The sequence below is a fragment of the Coturnix japonica genome, chromosome 2 (assembly GCF_054131305.1).
Source record: "Coturnix japonica strain WE chromosome 2, WE-NBRP24, whole genome shotgun sequence".
Classification (NCBI taxonomy): domain Eukaryota; kingdom Metazoa; phylum Chordata; class Aves; order Galliformes; family Phasianidae; genus Coturnix; species Coturnix japonica.
The window spans coordinates 105,743,064-105,757,138 of record NC_140664.1 but is presented as its reverse complement, the minus strand read 5'-3'; the positions used below and the strand labels follow the sequence as shown (position 1 = coordinate 105,757,138).

The 14,075-nt window shown below is 37.1% G+C and overlaps 1 protein-coding gene across 3 annotated transcripts in view; it reads left to right on the top strand.

Annotated features, from left to right (window-relative positions):
* The window catches only part of LOC107309305 (ubiquitin-conjugating enzyme E2 E2), a 208,536-nt gene that overhangs the window by 2,938 nt on the left and 191,523 nt on the right, over positions 1-14,075 (top strand). For 2 of the 3 annotated variants that reach the window (XR_014942960.1, XM_015853993.3), the window contains exons 2-3: positions 588-776; positions 8,473-8,523. Coding sequence is in view for 2 of the 3 variants with exons in the window: in XM_015853993.3 (XP_015709479.1) it covers positions 601-776; positions 8,473-8,523 (227 nt within the window). In the remaining variant the exon portion in view is untranslated. The remainder of the gene's footprint in view (positions 1-587; positions 777-8,472; positions 8,524-14,075) is intronic. The other variant, XM_015853994.3, reaches the window with a different exon arrangement.

Sequence of the window (14,075 nt, the reverse complement as noted above, 5' to 3'; positions counted from 1 at the left end):
GCTCTAGAAGCATTGCGTTTAGTAAACACAAACAGTTCTGTGTTAGTGCCTTTTGGTTCTGCAAGCGTTTCCATCCAGTGTGCCAAGATGTGGAGTTTGTAATGTGGAAACCCGTGTTAGAGACTTGGAATGAACCCACAGGTTTATTTCATATGGTGGGATAGCAGAGTCTTCAGATAGCAGTAGCTCTGGGTTTTTAACAAACGATGTGAAATGTGAGCTGGTGGCAGAGTGATGAGAAAGCTAACTTATGATATGACCAAGGGGTGGGAAAATCTCTTTTATGGCACTGGTGTAGTACTCACACAATCGTGTTTTGTGCTTAACTGCAGTAACTTGTCATTATCATAAATAACAAATCTATCCTCTCTTCATATATATTTGTTATGGAATTTGAAACGACCAACTCCTGAATTATTGTTAAGATGTTTATGGCAAAACTCTTCAGTACTAAGATGACTGAAGTGCTGTAATGCAAGTGTTTCAGTATAGAGACACGGATCTTGTGTGTTATTTCCTCCTGCAAGAAATACTGTCTGACATCTTCTTCTGGGAAAGCTGACCTTCATTGTTTGTGTTTGGTTCAGTGCAGCATCTGCCATGTCTACAGAGGGGCAGAGAGTTGATGATAGTCCGAGCACTAGTGGAGGCAGCTCTGATGGAGATCAGCGTGAAGGCGTTCAGCCCGAACAAGAAAGGGAGCAAGTTCAACCCAAGAAAAAAGAGGGCAAAATATCAAGCAAAACAGCTGCTAAACTGTCAACTAGTGCTAAAAGGTACAGTGTTCCTTCTGTCTTTCTCTCTTCCTTTCTTGTTTTTCAGCTGGCCATCAGATGTTATGTAATGGTTCGGTATATTCATTTTCTTACTGTTTTATTGTAGCACTACTGTGTCAGTGTAATAGTCTTCTGAGGCTGGTCACGATAACGAGACCTGTATATTTTTTTTCCTTTCTTTGACAAATTGGCTCTTTCACATGGTTTTAATAGTAGCCTGCATGATAAAAGCTGACATTTTTTTATTGCTAGTAAAACTCAGACAGTTTTGTAGCCTTATAAAATACATCTCTGTATGTGTATGTATGACTGATGTTGAAACTTGTCAGTGTAACTTACAGTTAATTAACCATAAACATTTCAGACAGTTCAGTAACTCAGCATGTTAGGACTACCGTAATACCTATTGCTGTAAAGAACTGCGTTCCCTTTTCCCACGTGGTCAGGTCAGAGACATTGAAGTGAACAACAAATGCATGTTGGTTTCATTACTTTAAACTGTGGTCTGTTTTAATACCTATTTCTTTAGCATCTCTTTACTTCTTGAGAGGAAAAGTGGATTTGTGGAACAGCTACTGAAATTATTCTCATGGAATTGTTTCTGTTGGATGGAATTCTTAAGGGTTATCTTGTCTAACTTCTCAGCCATGAACATGGACACCTATAGATAGATCAGAGTGCTCAAAGCCCTGTCCAGCCTGACACTGAACGTTTCCAAGACATCTATACGGTCGTGTTCATTTCCAGATAATGACTGTCACGTTTGGTCCAGACCTGGGGAACTTAGTGCTTAGTGTTGCTCCATCAGTACTTACTGGTGTTAGTCCATATAGTAGAGCTCAGATGGGATAACAGTGGTTGTAGTTAAACACTTTTAGCAGAATCTGATGAGTTCAACTGTGCAGACTGTCCCAGATGCTGTTTTTCACCAATTCAAGTCAGTGTGAACTGCAAGAAAAAACGTTGGAGATGTGCTGCTGTGCGGGGAAAAAAAGAATTGCACATGGAACCTTGCAAAAAAAAAAGGAGAGACCCTTTTGCTGTGATTTATAAAATTCTCCTACGTGCCTACATCTCATCGAGGTTCCAGCCTATGTCTTGGTTTCTTCTGTCCTTTACTATCTGTGTGCTTCTCTGTCCTGGACTCACTTGTCTTTCCAGTGTGTTATTAGCATGCTTCTCTCCTGCCCCAGGCACCTCCCTGTGAGGCCTTTGCCTTTTCTCCTTCCACAGCAAGATGCTTTCTCAAGACCCATTCCTAATATGATGCTGTGCGTAGATGACGTAGTTGTATTGGTTATAGGATAGCCAACAGAGCTTGCCAAAGTTTCTTTTTACAACTAAAAGAAAAAGAAGTAATAAAAAAAAAAAAAAAAAAGAAAAAAGAAACAAAACCAAAAGCTTTCTCTTCAAACCATAGTGCTACTCATTTAGTTAATTCCCACAGCTGTCATAGTTTCTGGACTTCTTCTCTTCTGCCTGCTTGCTGCTATTGTTGTTTTTTAGTGTAAGAAATATTGGACTAGACAGGAATGCGAAGGTTTCAAATCCAATTTTTAACATTTTAGAGAAGAGTTTGAACTTTGTACAGTGTCTAATGTGATGATTCCGTGATTCCAACAAGGGCCTGTGGACAGTATCCTATTAAAAAATTAATAATGATATGTCAGAAATTGGTCTATTAATCTTAGCTTTGCATCTTCAAAGCTTAGGGCTTTTATCAACATGCATTTCACAGTGATAAAATTACTTAAACCTTTTAAAGTTTAATCATATCTGCTTATGATTCTGCTGAAACTAATTATGCCAGTTGCTGACATCAGTACATTTGCTGGTTAGACTCTAACGAGAGTTTCACGTTTACTAATATTGAAGAAAAGCCTTTGATTACGCATTTTAAAAGCTGAGATGATTTATAAAAGTATAAGGCTTCTGTAGATAAGCGCACAATAAATAGCACTTTTGATAAATGTATTTTCAGGAGTGCTGGTTGTCATAAAACTGAGGAAGAATCAGAGTGATATAGTCTTCACATGGTTTAGTTTTTATAGTTGTGTAGTCTATTCAGTGGTTTTGTTAGCGTGCTACAATGAGGACAACGTTACTGTAAACATTCTTAATCTGATCTGGTATTTGTGTTTAACAGGTTTTGTTTCTTTGCTTTTTGATTAAAAGCTGTAAAACCTCACAGAAGGAAAATCAGAAATTAGAGGATGAGGAAAATATGAAATTAAAGTGGAGGAATGAAAGGAGACGAGTAACATCAAAGAAGGGAAAATATATTATCACGTTCTGCGCCAATGATGTTGTTTTGTGTACTCAGTTTCTGTGATACTTTTTTTGTCAGAAATGAATAACATTGTGAGAATAAGGCTATGCTCCTTCAATTGACTATAGTTTTTGACCATTAATGTTTTTTAAATGGAAACAAATTGAAGTAATTTTGCTGTCCTTCTGGAAGGGAAAAAAGACTGGATGTGTGTTCAGCAACTTTTTCCTTTGCTAGCTTTTGAATTCTGTAGTCTTCATGGCATTATACTGAGGTGACAGTAATCTTCACTTAATTAAAACAGGCAACTCTGCTAACATCAGTAAAAAATCCAAACAACAGAGACTATAGTAATTAAGGAATTTTGACCAAAGCCTCAACGTATGTTTAGAACAGAGTATGCTAGCAAGTTAATGTAACACTGGAGATAAATCATTCCCTGGTCTAATTAACAGGCTATGGGCTTTATTCTAACCTGAATCGGGAAGCCACGTTTTGCCACCTGAAGAGACCTTCCTTGTGTACAGAAATATAATCACAGTATTTCTGAATTAATTCTAACCCAGGTAGCATAAAGTAAGAATTTGTTCATTTCTAGTTGGCTTAATTCTGTTCTACTCTCTAATTGTGTGGTTATGTAGACAATTAGATCTACTTTTAAAGATTTTCAGTAGTATTGACTTCAAATAAATCAAGATTTAGCAAAGCTCTTTTCCACTTGTGTAAACACCCTGCTATCATGCCTTATGCAGGAGTGTGCTGCTGTAGCAATTTAGTGTTTTTCGAAATGGTTTTGTTATGAAGGGTATGTGAGGCTGCTTAAATGTGCATTTAAGATGCAGTGATTTTGTTTTACTTCTGTTAGCTTTGCTATAGATGGCATTAAGAAAGCAGAATGCCTCCATGCTCAGTCCTTCTCTGTTAATTCTTTTAAGGTTAGCCACTATACAGGTGTAATAGCTTACAGCATATGTTGTACAGTTTCCGGTCCTTCAATTTTCCTCACCCAGAGGGCATCACCCTAAACAGCAACCTTTCTTACCTAACATGTCAAGATTGAGAAACTCACTGCATATCACAATTACAGTTCAGACATGGAATTGAATTGCTGTCCTTGAAAACAGCAGGCATCTTGTTACCTCTTAAGCAGCAAATCTTAGCCTGACCTTTCAATTGAGAGAAGTGTAACCACTCTTGGCTGACACAGTAGCTCGACAAATAAATGTATTGTTTTGCTTCTGAAGTTGATAGTTGAAAATCTGTCAATCTGAGTGTCCAGTTCGGGATTTCTTTTTATAAATATCTGTGCTTACAATGAATTGTGAACTTTAAAGTCTCAGCTGTAGGTATATACATATAGCTGTATGTATATATATACAGAATATTATATATATATAATTGAAAGAAGGAATACCTACTAGTTAATAGGTTACATTTGTTAGAAATCAGACTAAAATGAGCTTCTTTTTTTCTTCTTAGGTGTGCTTATCATAGTGCTATTTCCAAGGAACCTGCTGACCATGGTAGAAAAACAGATTGTTCTTTCTTATGAGAACTATCCTTGCTGTTTACATGTGCATCTAATATGATGATTGAATATTTTAATTCTTTGAGCATGAATCTGACCATCTTTGGATAAATTTCCTACTCAGTCACAGTTTCTGTGAGACTGAAATTTATACTGGTGATGGCATTTCTTAGTATTTCCTAAAGAACCTGTACTTCAGTATGGAATATTGGTTCATGTCATTTCCATGAGTAAAGAGGCATGTATCCTAGAAAAGTAGATGTGGTAAAGTAGGTTATTGTCAGATAGTCCTTCTCTGCTTCTTTTCCTTTTAATCCCATTGGGAAATCTTCTAACATGTTCAGTTGTCCCTTAGCTTTAGTGAACTTTAACTGTTTCATGAAGGAAACAACAGACAGTCCCCCTAGGCTTGGAACACCAGTAAATATATGTCTGTGAGAATTAATAATATTTGAAATCCACAATGTTCTCTCGTGCTTCTGAAGTTAGGGGAAGATTAACCTTTGCACTATTACTTGAAGGCAAGTACGTTTGTTCTTTCCCATTAGTAAAATGGAGGGAAAACATGGTAATAGTAATTTTATATATTTATATAGTTATATGGAGAGAGGGAGACAGGCAAGCAGAGGTCAGACGATGTCTTTTAAGATCAAACAAAGAACAACAGATCTGATGTTGCAGGTTAAATGTTCTGTGTGTACAGCTCAGAGCTTTGATTACTAGAGAGACTTCTACCTCCCCCATTCCCAGTATGTTGTAAACCAGCATGTCAGTAGTCTATATATATACACACACACACACACACATATATATACACACACATTGTATATTTAAATATTTTAATATAGAATCCTTTTTACTTTACAATAACATAACTGTACTGAGACAGAAAATCCAAAGGAAAAAGTACCAGAGAGAATCCTGCAAAAATGTGGGGTTTTGTTTTGTTTTGTGTAGTTTTTCTCTGCCAGAGGCCGCATCAGCTCATAGTGAATCCTCTGTGGTCAGTGAAGGAAATGAGGCACATCTTCTCTTGTGCCAGATTCTGAAGGCAACTCAGTGGAGATTTGAAGTGAGTGCCAGAGCAGTGGAATAACTCATGCAGACAAAGGCTAGCTTGCATGTAGGAGGTCTCTATCAGAGCAAGGCTCTCTGGGATGTTATCTGATGATTTAATTGTAACTTTGAATGCCGTGACATGAGAGCAAGCTATTGCATGTCAGCTGTACAGAAACTGTTTATGAATGTGCTCCCAGCATGAATGCAAGGTAAATTAAAGTTACAACAAAAGAGGTATAAGGTGTATATATTTGGGGAATGGCACAGAGGAGGGGAATAAGCACGAACAGTTTGCTGAGTAGGATGTTAATGTTGCAGGTTTTTTGTGTAAAAATAAGCATGAATGAAATGTCTCTTTATCTTAGATAATTTGTAAAACAATTAGGACTTTTGAACATAAAGTATCATCTGATCAATTTTTGTTGCTTGAAACAGCAAGGTGTTTTGCTCTTGCTTCCTGAATCACAGGAAAAGCTCAATCTTGAAACATTCTCGTACTGTAGGCATTTGAAATTGAAATTTATTTTTATTTAACTAGAACATAGGGAGAAAAAGAGAGGAGAGTCTACCCATTTGTTTTCAGAGTGGAAGTGAAATGGATTCAGATTTAGGAGGATGAATGAAAGGTTTTTGATCTAGAACTTAGGCTGTGTTTGCCAACCCATTATTGGTGTCTCAAGGACACATCATAGTGCAGTGAAATACTAACTGCTCCTATTTTCATATGCACAACAAAGGAATGATCCCTGACTCCAGAAGTTTAACGCCACAATTCTCTAATCTACCAGAAGTTAGAAGCTGTTTGTAGAAAAAGCAAATACACCTATAAAATGTGAAATTGGTGGAGATTTCACTCATATTTTCTGTGTTTTGGAATTGTGATACAGCTGATTTCAAAAACGTGATGAAACTTTGACATAGACTGAAGAAATATTTTAAGCATTTCCTACAGATGTAAGATGAGAAAATATTGGTGGTAGGTGGACAGTTGGGCTGGATGATCTTGGAGGCCTTTTCCAACCTTGGCAATTCTATGATTCTAGGATCTCTTTCTTTTTGAAGGATGCAAATATTCAAGGGAGTTTAAATACAGTAACTTTTTAAAGCAATGTTTGGTATACTCAGACTTCACTGATCAGATTTTTCCTTTTGAAAAATGTGTTGGACTTGAAGTGTTACTGTGAGTTTCTGCAAATATTGATTAAGCAGTCTGTGCTTGTATCTTTACAAGAAAGAAATGATGCTTACTGGAGAAATTGTACTTCTTGGAGTTGTAAATATTTCAACAAATAAAATAAGCAAATCAACATTCAATTTCTTCCTATCTACAGAAGTAACTGGTGTCTGTATGTAGGGTTGGGGTGGACAGGGGTTGGAAGAAAAGTTAGAGTGTCTGAAAGACTGTTTTTTCTTGTCAACTGCATTAGTAGGTAGAAGTAATATTCTTTATTAACAGATCGTCCTGATGTATGTCCTAATTATTTCAGAATGTAATTACTAAAGAATTGGAATTTTTGGTTCACGTCAATTTCCTCTACAACCTTCAGTTTATTGATTCTTTACAGCCACAAAATCAACTCATACTAGCATAATGGGAACTTTAATAGTGTCTGTGAGACTCCTTAGCATGTAAGATTGTATCTTGAAATTATGGAGGATTAATGTAAACTGGTCATTTCTTTTTGTTGTACGTGAATGTTTATTTTGATGTGTCATTTTGGTTTTGTTTGTTTGGTTTTGTCCAGTATTATGTACAAAAAGGGTGGCAGTCATTTTGAACTGGATGTGTATGTACTTCATGTCAGATCTGAGATCTGTAAGTAAGACTGTGGCTTGGGTACTTATGCAAGGAACTTGAGTGGTGCTATTGTGCAGTTTTTCTTTCTTAGTGTGGGATATGAAGTGTAATATGCATGTGTGCTGCATGAGATCTTGTGCAGGAGGAAGAGCGAAGAAAATACTGAGGGTACACTTCCTTTTCTTTCCTCTTCCTGATCATTTATGTTTTTGCCCTGAAACAGCCTATAAAACAGCCTTGGGACATAGTTTATAGATGACAATTACGCTTCTGTGTATGACTTGGGAACAGTAAGCTCCTACAAATTCCCGTGGAATTTCTATGAGCTCCTATCCTTCATGTTTGATCTTCTCTGTGGGTGAAGATGCTCACTGTCATGCAGACACTAGCACAAAGTGAAGGATCCATACTGCCAGATATGAAGCAGAACAAGAATCCAAGTGCTTGGCATGGTAGCACAGGCCTGAAAAGCATCCAAATCCTTAACAACTGTGTTGTAGTGCCTAAAGGAGGAGCTCCAGCAGGGTGCTAGTAACTAAGAGGCACCTGCTGAGTACATGCTGCAAGCAGGCCTTTATCAGTGGCCTGGTGCACATGGCAAGGCAGTGTGCAGGTCTTCAGATGACAACAAACTGAAGGGAGCAGGGCTACTGCCCAGTGAGACCTAGGCTGAGAGGCAGATAGATAGGAGGTAAACAAAAGGGTATGGTGTATACGGCATTTAATTGTGTAATTGAGCACAGTAGCTGAGCACACCGACCTACAGGAAAAGTAGGATTTTCTAGGTATCTGTACATGGAACAGTTAGTCCAAGACTTAGATGCTTACGTTTGTTGTTTTTTTTTTCTTAAGATTTGATCTTTAGCATTTTGATCTTGTGCAGTTTCATGAACTCTTACAGCATCAGTTTTCTATTAACAATGTCAAGAGTTGTATTTTATCATAATTGACTGCTGTAGAAATGCTCATAAGGTCAAAAGAAATATTTTGCAAAAGTCAGTCCTGTTAATATCCTGTTTTTGTTTTTTTCCCCCCTCTTAAGGATTCAGAAAGAACTTGCAGAAATTACATTAGACCCTCCTCCAAACTGTAGGTAAGATCACATTGATTTTATTAATTTAGAATATGGGAATTGAATATATGGAATCATGGAAATTGTTAGAGGACTGTGGTAAACTTTGCCCTTGCTTTGTGCTAATTGGCAGTTCTTGAATAGAAGATAATAGAGGACATGTTTGCCTATATAAGGAAAATTGATATGATGCACTTCCTGGTAACAGAAGTAATGGTAAAAGCTGATGAAATATATGATGTGTTAATAGATATAGGGTAAAAATTGAATTGTATTTCATTTGTGGTATTAAATCAACAGCGTTTTGTTTGATTCTGTAATCTTGGTGCAGTTACTGGTGTGTTTGATTCCTTTTTCTTGCAAATTACTAACACTGTGAATATAATGGAGAACAAAAAATGTTACATGCACAAATTATTATTAATCTTCTGATGGAGGTTCTGGTGATCCATTATGATATGCAGTGGAAATGTCTTGAAATAGAGGCCATCGTCATATATCCTTACTCTGTGCTTGCTTTTTGGTTTGTTTTTTTTTGTTGTTGTTGTGGTTTGTGGTTTGTTTTGTTTTGTTTTTGGGGGTTGTTTGTTTTGTTTTGTTTTTGTCAGGTGCATTGATTTAGGTGTGCTCAAAATCTTCTTTGAAATGGCTGATGAGGCAGGCCTAGAAAACCTTGTTTCCTCGCGGCCAGGCACTTTGCTGTTTCTTACAGATGGCCATCTTGGATTTCTTCTCTGTTGGCTTGACATATGGTCAGCCCTATGTTGATGCCTCTAGCAGTGGGTGTAAGGTTGGAAGGATCAGAACCATCCAGTACTGCCCACTGATTCTAGCAAGTGTGGTTGTCCTCTTGGTGTGGTAAAAGAAAAGATGGAAAGATGACATGCATCTTTCAGAATGAATCCCAGTACATTTTGGTACTGAATTAATTGAGCAACTGGTGGTAAAAGTGGCAGTCAGCATTATTGTTTTGGTCTCTTGACAAAAGCATGTGTGAGGAAGCATTTGAACAAGAGTTGATGTGGTCGTGCTGTGTATGAAGATGTAAGTCAAGTGGCTATGTATTAAAGTACTGCATAGTGAAGTAGCCTTGCAATAAAAGCATTCAAAGAGCATTTCAGTCAATTAGGATGAACGGTTCCTTGCTAGATAAAACATTTTAATAGCTAAGCTGTTCTGTCATACTTACGACCATGTGTGAGTCTTCAATCACATCAAAGCTGTTTCAAATGGCAGATCTTTACTTAGGTGTTGATGACTGATGCCTATTAGTGGATTGATTTGCTGAGATGAATGTAAAACTTCAGTCTGTTGCAGAAGAATGCATGAGACTTTGAACTGAGACTACAAGATGTACAGTATTTACAGCAGCATCATTTCTTCTTGTTTCTGAATCCTTCCCTTTGTAACAAAGCGGTTGTTTCAGTGCACAAGCTACTGTTTGCTTTTCTTTTGCTAGCAAATGTAAAGTGAGTTGGCTGTCATAGTGGAAAGCCCTTTTGTGACTTGCAATTAAAAAGAGTGAGCTGAAGATTTCCTGTTTGGTTTTCTGTTTGGTTGGTTTTGTTTTGAATTATTTACACTAATGATAAAATAGCAATAAAATGTGTTGTGTGGTGTTTTGAAAAATCAAAATATTGCATTTTTCTATGTGCGTCTGCTGCTTTAACACAGTTCTCAAGATAAAGAATTATTTCATGTTGTGATCCTGATAGATAACCATTAGTATCTTTACTATTAGTAAATATGTTTTACAGTCAATACAAAATCACTTCATTTGGTTTTATGCTCTGTTGACATAGTCTAAACAGTGTTTTCATTTGAACTTCATCTATTTTCTATTATAGTTAAACATTACAGAATAAATACATCAGCCAGACATGGTTCTTCAGCATACTGTAGAAAGCCAAGCTGTGATAGTGTATATCTTACCCTAAAATATTGATACACACTTTCTTGGTTTAGTAAAATTTAGGTCATCGTTATATTTTCTATTAAATCATATTTCCTACAGATAAGCTCCTTACAGATAAAAGCTGCGTAAAATGTCTGTGATTCCCAGCCTACCTTTGCTGTGTGTCCTCTTTTATTTAATAGGGAGTTGTGTGTATGAAATAAATAACTGGGTAATAACAATGTGATAAAGCTCAGAATTAAACATCACCAGATGTGAAGAAAAACTGTAATTCAGGAATAGTATGTTTTTTAGGAACTTCAACAGGCAGGATATTGAGCTGAATTGGAAATTGTGTGAAATGTTGCAAGATATGCTGTAAGACTTTCAGTTGACTGCAGCAAGTCAGAACTTCAGGTTTTTCTCACTCTGGAAATAAAATGCAAATGGAGCTGTTTCTGTAGTACAGAAGCATCTCTTAATGGCATGGTTGGCTACAGAGTCAATACAAGCTCCCAGGGAGTTACAGCTTCCACTTCTGCAGCAGCTGCAATGTTAACACTTCCCCCTCCTCATCCCCCACAAAGAGTATAGGCTATATCATTTTGTTTGCCTGAAAGACAAAAAACAAAAATCTTGCTCACACATGTGCTTTGTAGTTGGCAGATTATCTTTGCTTTGACTTGTAGCATCTTTCCAAAATGTGGAAAGCTGTGGATTTTGGAGTTCCTAAAAGGGGGGGAAAGAAGTATATATCTGTCATGTTGGTCTTTTAAAGAAGAATTAATGTTATAAAACGTCAAGATTGCCTGCTTTCCTAGGTTTTGTATTTTGCAGTTTGCATTATGGGCAATGAAGGGAGTCCTATCGTCAAACTTTGGATCATCCCCTAGGAATGAGAATATATTATGTACTTATAATGTACTATGTGTCAAAAAGTCGCATTGGGGACTGTGTGGGAGTTGAGCAATGTAATCATTGCTATTTTCAGAGGAAGACGTGTCATAAAAGAGTCAGTTATTCTTCATATCTTGGAGAAAGAACTGGATGTTTTCTACTATGTGCTTCCCCCCCCTTTACTTTTGTGTAGAACTTAATTTACAGTAAAGGAAAGTCAAGAATGCTAAGCAGGTACATCTGTATTTTAAATCTGCAGCATTGTCACATTTTCGTTTGTCAGGAGACAATATAGCTAAATTGTAGAGATTTTGCTCTCGTCTCTATTTTTTTTTCCTCCTCATGGAGTTACTGCAGCTTGATTGCTAATATGTTATACATCTACCTCAGAGTGACACAGAGTATACCTTTTTTCAAAGGTGGTAAAAACCTCATCCTTAGGTATCATTTTCTTTTATTAAATTGCAGGAATATAGGAATTTTCAGAAATCCTACCTAAATGATGCTTTTTAAAACTTTCCTATATTTTGGACTGTCTTGTCAAAGGTGGCAGATTTCATAAAATACATCTTCTATTGCCAGCGTTGTGTGCTGTTTCCCTTTTTGCTGGAAAGAGAGTATCTCTATGGCATCTTTTACCAGTTGTTCATGTGGAAGAATAATATCTGGAAAACATTTAATGTATTTTTAGCTTTTCTTAATCTTAACTGCTAGAAACAAGGATAGCCAGCATAAAGCAAAAGGCAGACCTCTGTGGACACCACTTAGGGCAACTGCTCAGAATTTTCCTACTAAGTCGCTGTTTCTCCCTATCTTCTTCCTCATGTTTTCTTTGGATGTCCTCCAGGATAGGTGTCTGTCACCATCCCTCTCTCTTCTGTGTATTTCTTACAATTCTTTTTACGTGCATTCATTTTATTTCTTTTTCCCTGCATCAAAATGAGTAATGAACAAGACTCAGAAATGTACTTTAAATGTCTGTGCAGCTGTCAATTTAAATTGACAGATACGCATTCCAAAATAATCAATTTAAAACCCTGTTTGCAGCCTTATCTCTTCTGTTCATTTGGAATCATTACATTCATTCGTTGCTTGCTCTAGTATCTGAAAAACTGATAAACAACCAACGTACCCAGTCCTCATATTTTGGCTGCAAAAGCCAATCACAAAAAGGATTGCTAAAGCACAATTCATCTTGCAGTGATATAGTTAAGAGTGAATGGGAGTGGGAAAACTCCTTGGCTTGGCTTGGATGGAGAGGTCAGTGTGCTTTATGGATACCTCCTCTTGTATTATTAACAACTATCTTGAAGTTGATATTCCTGCTCAGTATTGCTCTGGCACTGTTTTCGTTTAACTGGTGAAGCCACAGTCTTCCCAGCTGTAAGGAATTACATGAATCCCATCCATTTAAGATCTTCTCTTGGGCCCATTTGTTTAAATGCTTGCCTAGTAGTACTTTAAAGCTAAGAAGATGGCACAAGTGTTGATACGAGAGAACAAATGTTAGAACAATTTTGTACAAAGACCAGAGGGAAAAGATTGTCAGCATCACTCCACAATGTGGAGTGATAGAATGAACTTCAGAGCAGTTCATCCCCTCTTTCCCATGTTCGTGCTCAAATGCAGACATGGATGCTCACGTAGTTTTGTAGTGTAAGCAAAAAAATGCCTTACTGTTTCTCGTTGTTGTTGTTTGTTTGCTTCTTTCTTTGTTTTTTTAGATTATGTTCTCACAAAATCAGTTTGTTTTGGAAGGTGGTAGGGAATTTCTGGATAATCATGGTTTCCCATGTTTCTTTAAAATATTTGAATAAATGTGAAATGATTTGGATAAGTTGAGAGAATGCAAAGTCAGTATCTCTGGCACTGGAGGGATTCTGATTTTAGAGCAGTTTGCTCAGTCTTTATACACTTCTGTTTTGATTAGTGTGCTGTAAACTACAACAAGTTCAAGTATCTAATGAATTTGCTCAGTAAAACTGCATCTGCTTGGGTAGTGACCATCCCCTGTTCCACTACCTTTAGGTGCCTGCAGCACACACACTATTTTCTGTGAGATGCTGCCTTGCTCTGTAACCGAAGAGTAAAGGTGGCATGTCTGTATTTGCTGGTTCACAACTATAAACTTTATAAGTACTGAGTGTGGCCAGCATCTTATTAATGGTTGTGTCACTTAGGAGTATATGAGTAGCTTAAAGGAAGGCTTTATCCTGTTTTTTCTGTTCGTGGTTTTACTGAGACCGTTGAGAGTCTGGGTGCCAAATTCAAGTGGGAAAAAGTCCCCTAAGATGAAACATATCTTCATTCTAAAATAAGCCGCTACCATTGATTTTTGATCGTTTAGATTAGGGATGAATCAGTTTGTTGCCATAGGCACGTGACAGTAATGCTAAGGTGTGAGCAAGATGAAAACTGGAATAAGAAATGCTTTCTTCGAGTGTTTTTCCTCTCAAATGCTTCCAGCTTTTTCGGCAGGAAGCTGGGCTCTCTTCCCATTCCACTGCATCACCCATGGAGTTTACCTTCTGCCCATATAGGCTTACTTTCATCCACTCCTAGTATGCTATTACCTTACTGTGAAAATCAGATATAGTTCTGTATAACTCCTCCTGGCTGGATCTCTTTAGAACTTACAGCAAATAGTAGGAATTGATCTGAAAGATAAGCATAAGAGCAGTGATATTAGTGTGCAGAATCCTGCTGTTTTAGATCTATGATATATTAGCATTCATTTGAGAATAAGAGAATGAACTAAAAACCTGTTCATGTGCCTGTTGCA